This window comes from Filicampus tigris, chromosome 11 (genome assembly GCF_054856515.1).
Source record: "Filicampus tigris isolate MCC_2025a chromosome 11, RoL_Ftig_1.0, whole genome shotgun sequence".
Taxonomy (NCBI): domain Eukaryota; kingdom Metazoa; phylum Chordata; class Actinopteri; order Syngnathiformes; family Syngnathidae; genus Filicampus; species Filicampus tigris.
In genome coordinates, this window is record NC_141227.1 from 5,429,974 (window position 1) to 5,451,100 (window position 21,127).

Consider the following 21,127-nt stretch of genomic DNA (forward strand, 5'->3'; position numbering starts at 1 on the left):
TTTGAAATTAATTTTAGCATTTTGTCTTGGGATTTAACTATGAACAATGACAAATCTATGATATTAAAGTCAAACCTCAATTTAACAGACCCGGAGCTACAGACTCCAGATTTAACAGAAAAAAAATGTGCAGATAGTCATAGTGTCTGTCTGCATTTGGAACTAAAAACGCCTGCAGTCATACTTAAGTTAGCTATTGTCGATGTTTCCTTTGTCGATCGTTGTGCAAACATCAGAGCTGGGCATTCCACCTAGCCGACGGACCGGTCAGTCTAGCCGCCTATGACGGATGCTCATTTTGCAGGTGAAAAACAAAAAACGAGAAATAAAAAAGATAAAAAAGATGGATTAAGGATAGATAGATAGATAGATAGATAGATAGATAGATAGATAGATAGATAGATAGATAGATAGATAGATAGATAGATAGATAGATAGATAGATAGATAGATAGATAGATAGATAGATAGATAGATAGATAGATAGATAGATAGAAAGAAAATGTGATTGTCACAGTAGCATATTGACAATTACACCCAAAACAGGAGAAAGCATGTTATTCCTTGTCATCTTCCACACCGCTTATCCTGGACAGGATCGTGGGGAGATGCTGGAGCTTATCCCAGCTGACAATGGGCGAAAGGCAGACTACCCCCCGAACTGGTCGCCAGCCAGTCGCAGGGGACACACACAGACACCGTCACTGATCGGGAACCAATCCCACGATGCCTGCACACAACTCAGGCATGTGTACCGCGACACCATCAGTGACCACAGGAGAAAGCAACAAAGTGAAATGAAAATAAATAAATAAATACATAGAATTATATAAATAAATAGATAAATGGCAATATTTGAGGGATACCCAATGGAAATTAACATGTTTAAGCAAGAAGAAAAGGGGATACAGATGTCAAAGAATATGAGACAGAACTTTTCAGAAAAGGACACAGAGATTACAATTCTTTAAAAAAAAAAAAAAAAAGTGTGTGTAAAGTGGTTTTATTACCCATTTTGGTTTAACTGCTACTGGGTTATACACAGAGGTAAAATGTGTAAATATTCCATGTATGCATGTATGTCATGTTATAAAAAGATCATTTTTATTCTTCTTGGAGACTGACCCCAGCTCAGTTAAATATTGTAGACTTCAGTGACTGCCAGCAAAGTGTGCCGTGACAGATCATCATGCAGGGTTGCTGCTGGAAACGATTTAATATCACTCAATATGTCCAAAAATATTATTTATCCATTGCAAATATATCTTTGTTCATCTGCCAGTGATGTATCGTCGTTACAGGCAGAGCAATTAAATGCTCTTCCATTACATGGCAAAAGGTACAAGCTGTTGCTATTCATACAACAGAAGAAGTTATGGCTTTCAGTCAGCATTGTGTTCAATGAAACAGGCCCATTTAAATAAAAGACTTGATCTTTTTTCCTTTATTCTGTGTCATTTCTGTTTGACGCTTAAGAGACTATATGGCTGTCAAGTCCAGCTGCTGTCTAGTGTGATATGCCCTCCGTTAGAGGGCGTCATGCACCTTCCATGTTGGTTTTTAATGTTTTTTTTTTTTTTTCGATTGCTGAGTAAGGTGGAACTGCACAGGCATTGAGCGAGATAGTTCAAGATATGTCACAATAGTAGTATCCATATTGCGTCAAGATACTTTTCGGTAGGTACTGCTTCTTATTCTTTTTCAACATGGTACGTTATAAATAAGATATGGTCATGTGACGTTTTGGACAATTACAATTCGTATTCTTACCTAATACACCGTTCTGTGCATACTGTATCTGTCTGTTTGCCTTCCTTCTCTGTCTGAAAAGATATATTTTTCTTTAAATTTATATTTACGTTTTGTAGCCGCGGACTTGTTGATAAATTTGACAATTGCTGTCATAACAGTATCATATATTAGCCACCCCGTTGCCATATTCTTTTTCTCTTCTCAGTTTGTGGTGTATATTTTAAGGTGCAGATTATACGCGACATTTTTAATCTGTAGTTCAAGTGGTAGCCTCGTTGTAAACCAGCAACCTTTTCTAACCTATTACTTTTTACCCATGCATTTTCTTCGATCGTACTGTGATTTTGAAAAGGAAGATGCTTTTCTGCTGTCGGCTGTGTAAAGAGATTAATGGTAGCTGGCATATTCAAGAGTTTTGTCTGACCACGATCGTCAAAAGCAAATGATGTTTCAGCAAACGTATTGTTCAGATTTTTGTATGGTGCATGCCTACAATTGAACATTTCTGAAACAGAGAAACTTTTTTCACGCCTCAGGGACGTCAGCTTGTTTATGTATAAAAAAATGAGCTATTTGCAGTATCAGCCATCCATCCATCCATCCTCGGTATACATCTTATCCTCAGAATGGGAACATTAATTTAATTTAATTATAATATTTTTGTACCCTTCTCGTCACTAGTATCTTCCTATACCGAGCCAGATGTAATACCAGGGCAAGGTATTCAGATGGCACATCCAAATTGTCTGAACTGTCTTTTTTTTTTTTTTTAATGAAATAAAGTATCCTAGCCCCGATACCATTATATATGGGTGTCACAGTAGTTCAAACCAAGTAAACAATATGTTTTTATAGACAAACTAATAATGCAGACAAATTACTTTTAACTATCCTGACATAAAGAGTGTAAAATCTAAAAAAAATAAAATATCGGAAATTACTTGAATTTCAATACAAGATTATTGTAACAACAGAATAAAGATCTTGTTTCGTATTAGCCTGTATACAAAACATTGTTTTCAGGAAGGCCGTGATTTCCTGTTGTAGGTAATACTGGCCACCAATCAAACAAAAATCACACCGCTGTTTCTTTATGTTTTAATGTCTAAGCGATATGCAACTCAACATTGGTATTCCACATGACAAAAATAGCTACTATTATCAAATAAAATAATTATAATGATAATAATAGTAATAATAATAATAAAGTTTATTTATGATATCCATGCCTCAAATGGGGGAGCACGGCCTCTCATGTCCCATGGCGACAGGTCTGTCAGCTGCATAAAAAAACATCAATGATATTATCGTAAATCATGATGGTTTCTGAAAATAATATATCATTGTAAAAAAAATTGTCATTGTCACAGGACTTGGTGAGTGACCCACACCCATCAGATTGAGTGGAAATAGCTGTGGATGATAAAATAAGAATGATTAACTCCTTGAAAGTTAAAGTTATGGCCTGATTTGTTCAAAAGTCCAAACCAATACTTTGACACAGAGCACTTCAATCACCAATATGTTTGATTGAGTTAGCAGAGTTGTTGCATTGTGATTCAAATGAAGAACAGGTTGTTAGTTAATCATTTACGTGTGAATACTGCCTGAAAAGACAGGCAGCAATTTTGTTTTAAAAAGTAGTGACCTTTAAACCTATAAAAGTGTGGTGTTGAATGTGATGCAGTGGAAAATTTGGGTGCATCTAGTTTTTGTGTTGTTGCACCAACGCAGAGTAGTTGTGTGCGCTTGTGCAATCAGTGTAAAAAGTTAGTCTACAGTCCTAAATGTCCAATGAATCAATGATACACAATGCAAAAGGAAGTAAAACTAAAGTGCTTAACTCCACTCCAAACAATGAACACCAAAGTTATTGCAACACTTATTTTTGGTACTGTGTGTCACGTAGTGCTCTGCGATATGGACATGTTCTTGTTGTTGTTGTTGTTGTTGTTGTTGATATACAGTATGGTAAGTAAGGTTAAAAGAAATAACAAAACACAAATGTCCAGTGAAATTAATACCATTCAAAATATCTGGGCATACAACAGAGGTGGACATACGTCTAAGCTTTAGTCCATCTATGAGTTCTCGTCTACATTTCAGACCCACCCGGTCGGTCCTAGTCAGCCAAACGACATCGAGAATGGACTTACTGGTGCCACTTCACACGCAGGTGCCGCACTCCTGACACGCAGCTAAATAAAATAAATAAATAAAACAGTGTTGTATACCTTTCAGTCCCACTGATGCAATGACATGTGCCCCATTTTGTTTTTATTTTGCTGATCACCACGCTATGCGTGTCTGTTGTTTTCATTTGATTTTTTAAAAATTGCCGCCGTGTCTACTTGTGCTGCGTGTGACGTGAACATTATGTTCTCGACGCCAATTATCTGTCGCCGACAAGGGACGGACTGGTACCACGTGCATCGGCCGGAAATACGGACCATACGTCATAGACGATTCCCAGCTCTGGTGTACAAGCAGTATTTAAGGAATGCACACTGCTGTTATCTGCATTGTAAAGCATTGTCTTTACTAGCAATGCGGTAAACGAGTATTTGCCGTTGACGTAGCTCACTTACGATGTTAATGTAGCGTGTCTTAAGGCACACTTGTCACACAGAAACTCACAAACAAACATTGTTTTTTCTCCCAATACCAATCAGCTGAAAAAAAATTGTGATCAGCCTCGATTACGTGATCGGATTCGAATTAGAATAATTCTAATGACGATCAAATTATGTTCCACATTAGTTAATTCTTGCGTGGTGACTATTTCAGGCCAGGCAAACATGTGCATGTGTCATACTCCACTGATTTTTTTTTCAGTCATTAGCTCTAAGGCATCAGTGTAATAAGTTACTGTTACTTGGACTCCTTTTGTCTTTGAGTATCTTCCTAACATGCAAATTGATTATTATTACAGACCAGAAAGTCTTACACCTTTTCAAAATAAAATGCTCCTGTCAGGATTTGGCATGGAGGTGGACCCAAATGCAGGGAGGCGAGGCAGGAGGACTGTTTATGATATTTTAATGAAAATGAAACGAAATACACTTGACCGGTTACTGAGGCTTGGGGTGGTTATAAGGCTTGGCTTTGAAGTGGTGACAAAGCTTGATTTGGCGAGGTGACGACAACCGGCAACTCTGTCACCATCAACAACTCAGACTAATACAACAAATGCAAGGACAACTCTGACAACAGCGACTACACGACAATGACACGACAAGAACTGAACAAACACTAGCAACTTAAATACAAGCACACTGACGAGACAACAAGAAACACCTGGACAAGAGACACAAGGTAGGAGGGAGCTGATTGGCCAACACTAGGGAGTGGAGGGCACACAGGTGGACACAACAATCATGTCGAGACAGACACAGAACACTGAGCAAAACATGAAACTAAAGAAATCCCAAAACCAAAACAAACCAAACATGACAGCTCCTCTCCACACCGCTTACACTGATATACCAATACCAAAATAGCTCATACAGCCATTTGGTACAATTTGTCCTGAAGAAGTCAGAAATCATTGGTGCACTCAGTAATAAACGTCAAAGTAGACCAAGTTAAATAACGTCAGTTATTTATGCTAGAAAAATTGTGAAATCTTAATAAACGATGGAAGGGAGACAAAGAAGTACATTTATAAACACTGTTGAATGTGGTAAGTGGTCCCACGGGAAGAAGAAAATAAATGTATAGAAAACATGCACTGATTAGGCGAGCTGTATTGATAATCTGTAATCAAATATAGTCAAAGCCCTCTAAATCAAACAGATGTGAATTGTGGTGAGAGATTCTCACAACTAAAAATATTGTTAAATTGTAACTTTAAGCATTGCCTGTAAATTCACATAGTTAAGGTGTCGTGATGCTGACAGTTTAGGCTCTGGAAAAAGTTCAGGATCTCAATCAAATACAGGTAGTTTGTTTTAGAAGATAAAGGTCAACCAGTACAAGAATTTATGATTTCAGTAAAATGAAACACAAATGAAAGGGACAGGACAAGTTTGGATCACTGGTTGTCTGTTACAAGTCAGTTCTTATCTGTCTACGCATCAGACACCAAACATATATCACCAACAAGACAAAATGTTGCAAATATCCTGTTCACCCTTCAACATAAATTTGAGTCCAGATCAAGAATTTCCACTTATCCCAGGGGAACAAAATATATTAATACTTCAGTTGACGGATACTCTTTTGCAATGCACTTTGTTTACTTTTTAGATTGAGTGGAAAAAAATCCTTTTACGATACAAATAATACTTGGAGTTAGAGCCTCATGTTATACGTACTTGTTCTCGCCCCAGCTTTTGCAGAGGTGATTGACATGCTTCCTGTAGTAGTGGTCCAAGGAGGGGCTGGCTTCGTCCCAATAGAGAAATCTATGGAGTCCAAGGCTGGGGTTTGCGCAGCTGCTCGAGCCGGCTATGTTGTCCTCCAGAGTGGGGGAAGCAGCATGGATGCTGTGGTTGAAGCTGTGACCAAGTTGGAGAATAACCCCAGCTTCAATGCAGGTGAACTAACAGCATTGTGCAGCATCTTGATCTTTTATGTATACATATGTAAATATACGTATTATATATATATATATATATATATTTTTTTTTTATATATATATATATATATATATATATATATATATATGAGGTGTAACGGTACGCTAAATCACATTTCGGTTCGGTTTCTTTGAAACTTCGATTCGGTATATTTTCGGTACAAAAAAACCCAGATATTTTTTTAAATGTTTATTTTGGAAAGATGACAAATAAATAGTACATTTATTTTTAGAAAAAATAAAATAAAAGCGAACCATTCGGGTGACATTCTAAGAAATTACACCAGAATAAAAATTACACTAACAATAAAGATCTCTTAATTTTGTAAATTATTAAGACATTGAAATCTTTAAACACTTAGCGGCAACAATCTAAGACACATCTAAGTATTCAAGTTAAAGACAAGTTTTCATTACAGTACATATACACTTTTTGTGATTAAAAAAAATACATACAATAACAGTTTAAATGATTGCTAACTGTATTAAAACTATTTTTATAATGAAATACAGTAACTTTAAAAGTCCTTATGAAATGATTTACACTTTTTAGGCATTGAAATCTTTGAATGTTCAACAGCATATTGTAACGAATTAGGTTATCTGTGTTGTGGTCGGATTTGTGTTTTGCTGAGATGTGGTGTTTCCGAGGTTCATGAATGCATCGTACCGCTCGCGAGAGGAGCAGTGGAGAACGAAGAAACCAGTTGTACTTTGTTTTTGGCTAAAAATACAGCTTGCTTCCTCGTCTAAGAAACATTCAAAGTCGCATATTCGTTATTATGTTAGACGTACTAGCTACAGCATAGCCGCTGATCTCATGTAGCAATGTTGGCACACAACTTTGGGACTTATACACGGACATTTACCCATCGCCGATTTTAACTAGAAAGCTGGAATGTTCCCAAACAGGAGACAGCAGTGTAGGGGGTCCTTCGAGCTCTGGCTTGTTTGCGTATGACATTATAATGCCATTTATCCTTGCATTTATTATTTATCACGGCTTCCAGTGTCCTGGCTCCTGTTTAATGCCGCCGCCCTCCTCTCCCCCGTGCAACAGTCAATATTGCACGTGGACCGAACCAAACGCAAGTGGACCGAACCGAACATGCCATACCGAAACATATCAATACGCCCATGTGTACCGTTACACCCCTAATATATATACATATATTCGAGATGTCAAACACTTTCTCAATTACAATTTTCTACGAAGCTAACAGATATTTACTTGAGTAAAATCTTGTAATTAATGGCTTAAGTTTTGTATGCATCACTGTTTTTATTGTCTATTGTCTAGATTCTGTTCATTCATCTGGAGTTGTATTTTTAGGATGTGGGTCAGTGTTAACCACCAGTGGGAATGTGGAGATGGATGCCATTGTGATGGATGGGAAAACTCTGGCTAACGGTGCTGTCTCTGCTGTACGCAATATAGCCAACCCTGTGCAGCTAGCAAGACTGGTAATGGACAAGGTAAAAATATATGAGGATTCACGATTGTTATCAAACACTTCGTGCACTAAAGTATTGAGGAGGGCTTGAAATATTCTTGCCCGGAAATATACATTTTAGTAGCAACAATCTATTTTTTTTTAACAGTGTTTTTACAGAATCCAGTGTGTCAACCCTGAGTTAACCAATCTGACTTGTACAAGTACCAATTTGAGATTCATTCACCTTTTTATACAGTACATATATATTTCATCCAGCTCACAAGCTTCTCTGAGATGTCAAAAATGAATGCAGTATAGTTAAAAAGGCAATGAAATGTATAAATCGTTTCTGAATGAAAATATTTCGGTTGATTACAAATATGAAATATTGTTATCTACTTTTAAATAATGGCCCAAGTCTTTTTTTTTTCAGAAAATTCACAAAACTGTGCCAAATACTGATTATATGATGAGTTCATTTCAGTGGTTTAATTTAATTATCTGTTTAACTAAGGCTTTATCTGATCTAAGCAGGGTGGCCAGCATCATGAGATGTTTAAGGCAAAAAACATATTTGTCAAAATAGGACTTGCGTAGGCCATTATTTAACAGTAGTATACAAGGTGACAGTATTATATGTCACCGTTAAATTGATTAATGGTATTAATGGACAAAGGTTAATTGCCTTAAAATCCCATGAATTTGGGCTAAACAATTATGGAAAGTAATCTAATTGTGATTTTATTTCCCAAATAATTGCGATTGCGATATGAATTGCAAATTTTTTTTCAAGGTACTTTCTTATGTATTTTCCAATAATTAATCTTTATTGCAACAAACAATCTCAGATCTCTAATGTTTTATAGAATACTGAGGTAAAGTCAAATGAAGCATTACCTATACCGCTTATCCTCACAAGGGTCGCGGGCGTGCTGGAGCCTATCCCAGCTGTCTTCGGGCAGTAAGCGGGGGACACCCTGAATTATGTTGCCAGCCAATCGCTGGGCACACAGAGACAAACAAACATCCTCACTCACAATCACACCAAGGGCCAATTTAGAGTGTCCAATCAACTTACCATGCATGTTTTTGAAATGTGGGAGGAAAATGGAGTACCTGGAGAAAACCCACACAGGCACAGGCACAACATGCAAATTCCACACAGGGAGGCCGGAGCCGGGATCAAACCCATGACCTCAGAACTGTGAGGCGGACGTGCTAACCAGTAGAACACTGTGCTGCCGCATTGATTTATATGGAAGACATTTTATCTATTACAATTAGAGGCATAACCTTAATATTTTGATGTGCAGTTAGGTAAAAGCCACGACAACATAATTCACCCACACAGGTATGCTGTTTATACCGATAAGTATATACTATACTGATACTATATTGCAAAGGCACAAACTCAAGTGCAGATTACAACAATAATGTAAACAAATCAGTAGTTTTGCCACTTCCCACATGTCACTTTGTTTCATGAATCATGATGTAAACTTGTACTGCACCTCTTAATCACTCAACTTCGTACATAGACATTTTATTATTATTACATCATAATAATCTAGTGGCTCTACCACTTCCTACGCGTCACTTCATTTAATGAAAAATGGTATATAAACGTGGACTGCACTTCATAAATCACTCACTCAACTGAACATATAGATGGATACATAAAAAAACATGCATGTATAAATTTAAAGCTAACTGGGGTAAGCTCTCCATTTATTAACACACACAACCAAATGACATGTTTGACAAATATTTTTTAATGTTCAAAATTCAATTTGTAATCTCTTACAAACTTTGATTTCTTATTCTAGACCACTCATAACTGTCTGACAGCACATGGTGCTAATCATTTTGCCCGGGCCATGGGTGTCCCTGAGGTGCCACAAGAATCACTCATCACTGAATACTCCCGAATGCGTTGGAAAAAAAACATGGCACCTGATGCCAATCCTGTGGAGTGCCAAATGTAAGTTATGTCATCTAATGCCAGTTTTAATCCCTTCAGATGTTTCCATTCCAAAAGAAGAGACAAACATGGTATATTTTCTGGTGGCTGTATTAATTAGTCACATTTGTGTTTATGCATTGCAGAAATTGCAAACTGTATTTTTTTTTTTCCATAAAAATGTACAGTTCTACCGAGATAAGCTTCAGCAGAGATACCTCATTCTAATTCAGACTTGATAATTAAATGGAATCAAATTCTATCACAGCCCATACTTTAGCAATCGCCTTGGGCTTGAGTGGAGAGCCGTCTGGAGTCTATAGAAGGACTGCCCAACCAGTAGATTGCGGTTGACTGGTAGACCACGGACTGCTCCCAAACCGCGAGGGGTGTGGTGGGAAAAAAATTGTGTTAATATTATTATATATTTTGTTTTAGTGTATGATACAGTTTGCTCACCCTATCAGTCTCACGTCCACAAAAAAGTCTTCTTTTTAAAAATGAAAATGAAATAGAAATTCAAAAAAATGCTAAGCTGAGGCAGTGGGCCAGAATTTTTACTTACTGATCATCCCGTTTTTATCCATCTCAGTGTGTGGCCATTTTGCTATTTGACAGCAAGTCGCAAAAATAGTGGCCCCCTGAAATGGATGGAAATGGGTGGATTTTGCTGCTTACCAGTAATTCATATTCTACAAACGCAACATTAATCAGAATGGCGTGTTTAGACTAGTTGGGGTGCATAGAACATATTTTCAAGAAAAGTTTGAACTTGACTCTTTAGGCAAATATAGCATCAAGTAGAAGTAACAGTTACTTCTGTTACTTACACCAAAGTTCATAGTTGCACTTTGCATCTTCGGTAGGTGCATAAAAAGTTTCAGCCAAATCCATCAAGTAGTTCCTAACCTCATGCTAGTTAGGGCCTTTCAATGAGAATTTTCATGAGAAATAACTTCAAAATCGAAATTAGATTCCCCATGGCCAAGTACATGAATATGTTAAGTTTTGTAGAGATGTTGAGAAATAATTAAGTTATACTGTTTTACTGTAATCTGAAGATGCTATTTTGACCAGATTTTCAATGCAATATAACACTAAAGCTTTCCCTAGAAAGGCAATTGTTCTAATATAAAAAGCTCAATTTCTGTAGAATGCTTTATCCGATTTTCAAAATTCTTGTTGTGTTGCACTCAGGTTAAAGGGGCCTTTCCAGTCAGAGTTTGCATTTTGACAGATTTCCATTTTTTGGAAATCCTGTCACGTTTGCCAATCAAATGGTCAAAGACCTCCAGCAAGAGATGGTTTCTGTTCGGTTCTAAAAGCACTTTAGTGCAATTTGGTGTGTAAATCATCCGGCCTCATTCTGCTACAGTCTGCATACGAGTGCCTTAATTATCCTAAACTACTATAGCCACTTCCAGGTGCTATTTTAGTATCAGGGGTTTAGTGGTGCTAAGTTCCCAGCCAGGAAAATTGCTATTTCACTTTTTTGTACAAATTAACAAAGATGGGCACTTCAGTAAATTTTGCCGGGCCACCCGTTCATTATCGTCAGTCCGGCATAGTTTCAATTCCAACAGAAACTGTCATCGTCACTCCATCATTTGAATTTTAACCGCGTTTCCACCATCGCTAATTTACAGTTCATCACCACTATTTTAGCACTGTCAGTTGTCTGTCGTTGTAAAGGAGAGGCTTTACTTTAGCCGGCTGCCTGAGATGAAAAAAAAACAAAAAACAATGGATATAACATCTGTTGTTATATCCAAAAACAACAATGTATTAATCTGTCACGTTTTAGAGGTCCTGGGATTTATTATTAGGGGTCCTTGAGCACCCCCAAAAAGAGGAATAAAATAGAGACACCCATGGCCACTTCTACTTTTCTATTCTACGAAGTAACATGTTTGCAGCAGTGCAAGATTACTGATAGCATTGCCAAATAAGAGGATGACGCAAGGTATTATTGATATGCTCCCACCACTCTAAAAAATCGCTATCTGCATAGATAACACCGTTGATATAACTGATATATCTTGGGTTTAGCATGTTTGCAGTTTGCACCTGCATACCTAATCAATATTTGCTGCCTTGTTTGTTTAGGTGTCTGATAGTTGCAGCTTTTTAGTATACCCGGATAATAATTATAGTTGCGTATCAGTAAACATCAGTTTTTCTCCCTTCCATGTTTATTTGTGCTGCTTTTTTCACTTAGCACTCACTAGTCCATACATCCCTAACTTCCTATTTACATTCTTGTCACCAATAAGTGAGGAATGTTACGTACATGATTTGTTCTGATGAATTGTGTTATGCTTGGAAGACACAGACATTGTGCAAACAACCAGTGCATTTCGGACCCAGATGCAGACAGGACACAGAAGTGGAGAAGTAAAAAGTCTGAATATACAAAAATATAAAGTAACGAAACGGAGCAATGCTGGATGCGGAAGGCATGAAAGGAAGCTTGACATTCTGATAATGTGTCGCTGAGCAACTCGAGCTGAAATACTGACAGACTGTCTTTTAGTGAAAAAAGTTGACTCAACACTGAGACCCTGTACTGACTATAGTAAAGTCAGTGGTACTGCTAAAGCAGACCTGTATCCTCTTCCCAGAATGGTGGAGTACATTGACAAGTTTGCTCAGCTTGGCATGTTAGTAAGTTTGATCTCCGAAAGTGATATTCATTTGGAAGTTACGTCTTTTTATTAGAGCTCGTGAGTTTGCTGCCTATATTAACACCTTCTGAACTGTTTTTTTTTTTTTTTACACAGTGTTGCCTTTCGGGTTGCGGAATGCTCCAGCCACCTTCCAGTGACTGATGAATGTGGTTGTGTCCGGCCTGGAAGGGTTTTCTGTGTACCTCGATGATGTTGTCATCTATTTGAACTCTTGGAAGGAGCATGTCCAACGTGTGCAAGCCTTGTTTGAATAGCTGGTGTGGGCCAGGTTGACTGTTAACCTTGCAAAATGTGAGTTCGCCAAAGGATTTTGTTCGTGCAGTGGAGGCAAAGATTCAGGCAGTTAAGCAATTTCCACAGCTATCTACAAAGAAAGAACTTACGTGCTTCCTGGGAATGGCGGGGTACTATCATGATTTCTGTAAAAACCTTTCCGATGTAGTATCCCCCCTGACCAATCTGTTAAAGGCTAAGGCGGAGTTCATCTGGTCCACCCAGTGTCAGCAGGCTTTTGAGGCAGTTAAGGGTTTCCTGTGTTCTGCTCCGGTGTTGGCAACACCAAATTTTGGCTGGTCCTTGAAGTTACAGTTAGATGCTAGTCAAACTGGTGCTGAGGCTCTGCTTCTGCAGGAAAATGATGAGGGTACTGAGTGTCCTGTGAGTTTTTTTTTCTCACTGAAATTTAAGAAATATCAACAAAACTATTTGGTTATTGAAAAGGAGGCATTTGGTCTCATCTGGGCTTTACAGCACCTCAAGGTCTACGTTGGTTCTGGTTTGACTCCCTTGACAGTCTTTACTGACCATAATCCGGTTTACATTTTTTGAAATCTTTGCAAAATCCCAACCAGCGGCTAATGCTAAAAGAAACATCAGTGTTAAGGACAATATTATTGCTGATGCTCTTTAATGTTGTTTCTCTGCTACCCTCTGCCGCTGTCTATTCCTCCTCCTCTTAAATTGCTTCTCAGGTACCAGAGTTCCTGAGGTGGAGGATGAATGGTTAGATGGAGGATGCTGGGCCGCAACTTGGAGATATGGGGAGATGGGACTTGAATTTTTTTTTTTTAGTCTTGGCCAAGTTTGGGCTGAGGGTTAGAGCTGAGAGTTTGTCACAGCCCCTCCCCTGTAATGCTGGGGCGGTTCCTCAAGCAGGCAAAGGAGCCACTTGGCTCACCCACCATAAATGTGTGCTCTTCATTAGTCACTCTCACTTTTCTGCCCTCAGGAAACACTCCTAGTTCTGTTTGTTCCTGCTTTTGTTTGGTTTATTTTATGACTTAAAGTTACTTATTATTTACAATACATAATTCAACTGGCCTACGTTGGTGTCTGCGTCTCCACATTTTTGCCACATGCTTTGACCGTCCTGTGACACTACGCGCTCTTGCGCTCTCGCACTCACTTCACTGCCTGAGATCATGTTTTGTTGTGTAGGGGAAAGATGGGCACTGTTGGGGCTGTGGCAGTTGACATCGAAGGCAATGTAGCATGTGCTACTTCCACTGGTGGGATTCTGAACAAGATGGAGGGACGTGTGGGTGACACACCCTGCATAGGTTAGTCCTGCAAGCAGTAATGAAGTTGAAAGGTTTATGCAAATGAGGTGTAACGGCTTTTCTTTCACAAGGTTGAGCGAAGACCAGGGGAAGCATTTAATGTAAATATATATACAGTGTGTGTATATATATATATATATATATATATATATATATATATATATATATATATATATATATATATATATATATATATATATATATATATATATATATATATACAGATTAATTAATAATACATAACTGTGTAAAGATTTTCTAAAATGGACTTCAGCACCAGTCACTTAGCAGTTAATGTATGATGTGAAGTTAGCTGCAGCCAACTTAGCTTGCTTAATATGTGATTTAGGTGGTCGGTTATCTTTCAAAATACTATCCAAAAACTTGTGCATTTCACATGCGCAAGTTAAACTTAAGGAGTCATGCGATGAGTTTATTTCATGGTGAGGTCTGGTACATGTTCTGTACACTGTACTGTACTGTTCTGTACTGTAGAGTGTACAGTATATGCTGCCAATACAGACATCCATCCATTTTCTGAACCGCTTATCCTCACTAAGGTCACTGGCGTGCTGGAGCCTATCCCAGCTGTCTTCGGGCGAGAGGTGGGGTACACCCTGAACTGGTCGCCAGTCAATCGCAGTGCACAAATAGACAAACAACTATTCACACCTATGGACAACATTAGTGTTCAGATGTGATAACAGACATTACTTTTGAATTTATTTACACATGAAGTAAAATAATTGTGTCTCATATGAACAAAACAATTACGGTATGTATTTTTTTACCCATGACTGTAGAAGTTCTTTGTAGGCGAATGCATGCATGAATGGAAAAGGGACTATAATATTTGACTTCTGCTTTATTTGTTTTATTTGTTTAATTGAATAATACTAAAGAGAGAGGAAGCAAGAGTTCTGTAATGTTTATACTGTATGTGTGCCAGGATGTGGAGGCTTTGCTGATAATAAGGTGGGAGCTGTGTCAACCACAGGCCACGGAGAGGCCATTATGAAGGTTACCTTGGCCAGACTCATTCTGTTTCACATGGAGCAAGGTACTGACACACATGCACACACATACACACAACACTCATCCATATCATTACATTTATTTAAAAAATAGATACTGTATATGTTTGTGTCGACATGAAAACTGTTCATTCCATACTGGCTTTTATAAAACTCTGTCCAAGATTTTACAAACTGAAAGCAAATGTACAAATAAAAACTGTCATACTCAACCCCACCAGCATGAATTATGTTGATACTAGATGGCAAATACAACATTACTATTGCATTTGCCACTATTGTTTTTTTTTTTTTTCTACATATTTTTGTTGCTCTAAGCCTTACCTTTACTCATGCGGTGTCATATAGTTCACACACCAGGTTTGACGAATACAAGTTAGCAGGGGTGTAACGGTACACTCAGGTGTATTAATACGTTTCGGTATGGCATGTTCGGTTCGGTCCTCTTGCGTTCGGTTCGGTCCACTTATTAGCGCAACCTTACGCACGGACGCTGACTGTTGCATGCGGGAGACGAGAGTGGCGGCACAAAAGAGAGAGCCAGGAAAGAGCCAGAGCTCCAGTCTCCTGTTTGGGAACATTCTGGCTTTCCTGTTCCTCATCGCCGATGGGGAAAGGTGCGTGGATAAGTCCGAAAGTTGTGTGCCGACATTGCTACAAGAAATCGGCGGCTATGTTGCGGCTAGCACATCTAACATGCACGGCGTCATCCGACCGTGAATGTTTCTTAGACGAGGAAGCAAGCAGTCTTTTTAGCCCAAAACGTCAAACTCAAATAGCGAGATTTATCATATTGTAGCGTCTTCCAGGAACACGCCGTCAGACGTAGTTTAATTATCACATTTTTATTAATCCAAGTACAACTGCTCGCGCTCTTCTTTCTCCGCTACTCCACTTGCTTGCAGTACGATGCATTCAAGGACCTCGGAAACATCACAACTCAGCAACACACAAATCCGACCACAACACAGATAACCCAATTCGTTACAATATGCTGTTGAACATTCAAAGATTTCAATGCATAAAAAGTGTATACAATTATACAATAAAGACTTTTTAATTTTTTTTCATTATAAAAAGAGTTTAAATATAGTTACCAATAATTGTAACTATTATTGTATGTATTTTTATCACAAAAAGTGTATACATGTACTGTAATGTCTTTAACTTGAATACTTAGGTCTGTCATAGGCTTTTGCTGCTGAGTGTTTAAAGATTTCAGTGTCTTAATAATTTACTAAATTAAGAGATCTTTATTGTTAGTGTATTTTTTATTCTGGTGTAATTTCTTGGAGTATCACCCGAATGGTTCGCTTTTATTTATTTTTTCTAAAAAATTTACCATTTACTTGTCATCTTTTCAAAATAAACTTATTTTTAAAAAAAGAATCTTTTTTTTTGTACCGAAAATATACCGAACCGAAGTTTCCAAATAAACAAACCAAAACGAAATGTGATTTAGCATACCGTTACACCCCTACAAGTTAGTCATGTCAAACCAATGAACGGCACTATACAAGTTGTTTTTGTGTTCAAACAGGTGTAAAAGAAGACATTTCAGGACCCACACTAACTTTTTTTAATGTGGGAGCATAGTGGTCCCTAATTTAAATTTTACAGACACAAACAGAAAAGTGAAGGGTGCACACTGTAAATCGATTTGAAAAGTAAATACTGGTACTGTATTCAAATTTCCTCTAAGTTTTTTAAAAAAAAAGTATTTTTTATTTTTATTTTTTTACAGTATTACTGATAAATACATTAACAATAAATGCTGAAACTTAATTGTCTTAAAATTGACATTTTTCGTGCAAGTTTTGAAACCACATGAATATAACAAACATGTTATACAGGCTGTATAACACTTAAAATGTAATGTTAATGTTTAGGCCAGCAGGGCCAGCTTCATCAGCAAATTCTGTGTACCCCACATGTTGGGGGTATTGACAGTAGAATTTGCAGTTGAATGAATTTGTCCTCGTGGAATACCTCAGGCAGGTGAACTTGCGTAGCCACTAGGGGTATAACGGTTCACAAAAGTCACGGTTCGGTACGTACTTCGGTATGGGGTCACAGTTCGGTACGGGTTCAGTACAGCAATAAGTCTCAAATGAATAAGACTAGGTTGTTTTTTTATTTAGTTTTAACAGAGAGCAAGTTACAATTCAATTTGCTATAAAGAAAAAAACATTCCCTGTTATAAAGGCACAAAATAGAACAAAAACTTGCGCATTAGGGTTGTTCATAATTAATAATAATAATAATAATAATAATAGGGCGGCACGGTGGTCGACTGGTTAGCACGTCCGCCTCACAGTTCAGAGGTCGTGAGGGTTCGATCCCGGCTCCGGCCTCCCTGTGTGGAGTTTGCATGTTCTCCCCGTGCCTGCGTGGGTTCCCTCCGGGTACTCCGGTTTCCTCCCACATTCCAAAAACATGCATGGTAAGTTGATTGGACTGTCTAAATTGCCCCTAGGTGTGATTGTGAGTGCGGATGTTCGTCTCTGTGTGCCCTGCGATTGGCTGGCAACTAATTTAGGGTGTCCCCCGCCTACTGCCCAAAGACAGTTGGGATAGGCTCCAGCACGCCCGCGACCCTTGTGAGGATAAGCGGTATGGATAATGAATGAATGAATGAATAATAATAATAATAATAAAAATAATAATAAAGTTTAAACACAGGAAAACACCCTTTCTTGTATGGATAGAATGAGATTGCAGGTAAAGTCAGGTAGCACTTGCCAACTAGTAACTTTAACTTCATTACAGGCCTAGATAGACCAAACTGACGTCGGGGGTCGTGAAGCGTCTTGGCATCTGAATGCGCTGTCTTTTTGGTGTAATGGCCACTGTCATAGTGTCAGAACCCGTCTGTAAGCGTCTTGGGGGTGTTTACGTATGTTGAATCGGCGTCGCCAGTCGTGACATTTGGTCACTCTGATTGGCTGTTACCTAGCAAATCAGCGCTCGGAGCACCATCGGAAAGTGACAAATGCGGAAAAACAGGGAGCACGCCTCCGCTGCCTTAATCTTCTTACAATTACAAGAGCGAGGGTTGACAATGTAAGTATTTCACAATACTGCGTCAAGAACATGATGGTTTACTTAGCGTGGGAGTTCATCGTGAGCGAAGAATAGAGCTAAATGCATTGTTTACGTTTTTATAATCCGCCCCTGGCCAACAGCTTTCCGGTTGGATTTTTCTAACCATGAGAAATGGTGACTATCGCCGCCGATGGTATGGAAGGGTATTAGATCTTATGCATGCGCAGAAGGTACTTTAATGGTCAGCGTTGTCTGTCGTTGCGGTGTATTCCTCCAGCGTGACGTGCCGATAGCCGGCCGGACGCCACAGGGGGCTGTCACTGTTGGCCAGCGTCTTTTTGGTCTATCTAGGCCTTTATAAGAGCAGCAGAGGACAGCTCATGCTCCACCTCGGCTCTTGTGCAATTGTATATGACAGTGACCACGGTCTTGCTAATATGTGCCCGGGATGGATCATTGTAACAGGGCTCTAGCACGTTTAATAAACATTTGCCGATTGCTTCAGTAATTACTAATATCTTTGTCTCTGTCTGCTTTCACTTCTCCAGGCTGCTTAAAAGTAGTGGGGATAAGTTGTTGGTGTCGAGCGGCTTTCTTTTTTCTACCCCTGGTATCTGTATCGGGGTGATGCCGTCTTACATGTGTTAGCATGTTTGAAATGTTACCTGCAACATACCGCACGGAGGTCAAACAACGCCGACACACAGCTCTTGTTCGCTCCACCGCTCACACTCCATCGCCGTTGTACTCAAATTGGAAGCCGAAATGTTCCCAAGCGGCTGATTTGTATAGTGCAGACGGCTCCTCTAGCTCTATATGCTTTCTCCCGCACTCGCCATTTTTCATCTACATTTGTTTTGATCTATTTCTTCTTCAAACAACAAATGTGGCCATCGCTTGGTCTCAGGCGTTGACTTTTTTTTCCACCAGACGTATTCGTCGTTTGACTGCGTGCACCGGACCGCGAAGCCCCTAACGAGACGGTACGAGACGAATACAAAAACCGTTACACCCCTAGTAGCCACTCATCCCAAAACACATACTTATCAGGATTTGTCTCCTCTGGCATATGTAGTTTATTGGAGAGAAAGTAAGCATTTATAGTCCATTGTTCATTTTTTACAAGAGGTATGTGAAACCTGTATCTTTGCGCTATAACTCGAAGACCGGCCTCTTTTTATACAATAGCAAATCACAGTGGTCATCCACATTGGTGTTTGCGTGTCACTAATAAACACCATCCTCATTTACAAGCTAGAGTACCTTTACATCCATTTTGAAGGTCTTATTATTTTAAAAAATTGCTATGACGTTTTTATAAACATTCTTAACATTGCAATAATCACTGCATCCTGCATCAGATTAATTTGCAGACTGTCATCTGGTGACCTGTCAACTGACCATATTCATGCTTTTTTTGTGATGATGAAACATTCTGCCACCAGGTCAGTCAGCAGAGGCAGCCTCCGACTTGGGCCTGGCCTACATGAAGTCCAGAGTGCAGGGATTGGCTGGGGTGGTGACAGTGGATCCACAGGGTCAATGGGCTGCTCGCTTCACCAGCCATCAAATGGCCTGGGCTGCAGCCCAAAAGGACACCCTACACCACGGCTTGTACATCGGAGAACAATTTACCCAAAGCATTGATGAACCTTGATTGAGTGATTGATTTATTGACCATATAAACGCAACATCAAAGGCATGAAAAACAAAATCAAAGAAAACAGATCAATACATATCATAGTTCAATACAGTTCAAATGTTCAAATGAGAGAAAACACAGCATTCAGGGAGCTTTGCTGTATTAATTTCATTGTTAAAAATTATTTTTCACAAAAATGTATCTATTGTATTAATTTCTTTGTTTAAAATTATTATTCACAAAAATGTATCCATCTGTCCATCACTATGTCTATTCTGGGTTTTCATATATGGACTGTCTTCCTGGAAGTTCCATTATGGGCATACAATACGAAACAGCATTTAAAGCTTTGCATTAACACCACAATCAGAATCAATTTATTAGAAATATTTAATCATAATGAAGTTTGAAAGTATAGTCACTTTAGCGTTGTTGATGAATTTTGCAGCTTAATCCACATTGATGATAGTTACAGCTTGTGGCCACTGGAGGCTGATGTAAACAAAACGCTGCAGTATGAAGTGATTTGACATTACAGTACAGTATATTGTTCGATGCATATCCCTGTCCGTATATTGTTACTTGACATGGAAATATGCAGAGCTGGGCACTTGACCATTTTTTGCCGGTCCGGCCGCGACCCTCCACCCTTGACCTGGGTACCCTTCCGGCCACGACCCTCCGGCCATATTCATAAACATTGTCTGCCCCCGCCCCATTCCGCCATTCGCCCCCCCCCCCCCCCCCCCCCAAAAAAAGTGTCCGTGGTTGACGTCGCCGCGGGAGAGATGCTAACGGCAGAGGCGTTTTAAAGATCATTAGCTGGCTAGTTTACAATTCAAAGCCGCTGTGGACACGCTTCAAATGCGCCAGTAGTACTTACCCAACTGTGTGTGCTTACTTGCATTGCGAGCCCCGGGGTTGGATTTGTCGTATTGTATGTATAATTATTTGGGTCCAACAGACGGCCAGAAGTCGCAGTCAACAAGTTACTTATTTTCCACACTTCACTTCCTTCACACTTCCCAGCCTTCAAAATAAAAGCATACCAGCAAACCACTATACACAGCAGATTTGCTATGGCGTATTCCCCAAAGTAGGGAAGACGAGACAGAAGAAGTGCATGAACTCCACCTTGATGTGCCGGCGTCCTCTTTGAGTGCTGCGCGCAGCTTAATATACTCCCGGATACAAGTTGTTTTGAAACAGTTGAGTTCCAAGTCGGGGGGCGTCGCTTCAAAAAGACAGCGACAACAATGGATATCGTGCCTGCTACAACCATAAAGGGACCGAGATGACTAGACGATGCATTTAATTTTATTGCGAAAACAATCTGGAAGGTGGCGGCTAAGGTGGAATGTGGGAGAGTAGCTTCTTTTTACACATACGCCGCTGCCAAACTAGATTGCTTTGTAGCAGCAACGAGCTGCGTGG

At 39.1% G+C, this 21,127-nt stretch overlaps 1 protein-coding gene across 1 annotated transcript; it reads left to right on the forward strand.

Moving 5' to 3' along the window:
- Positions 1-1,565: 1,565 nt before the first annotated feature.
- On the forward strand, positions 1,566-20,434 carry asrgl1 (asparaginase and isoaspartyl peptidase 1). The gene is made up of 7 exons (XM_086046102.1): positions 1,566-1,676; positions 6,083-6,289; positions 7,664-7,806; positions 9,593-9,747; positions 13,851-13,972; positions 14,922-15,032; positions 19,497-20,434. The coding sequence occupies exons 2-7, from the start codon at positions 6,103-6,105 to the stop codon at positions 19,706-19,708; spliced, it is 930 nt and encodes a 309-aa protein (XP_085902228.1). The 5' UTR covers positions 1,566-1,676; positions 6,083-6,102; the 3' UTR covers positions 19,709-20,434.
- Positions 20,435-21,127: the final 693 nt, after the last annotated feature.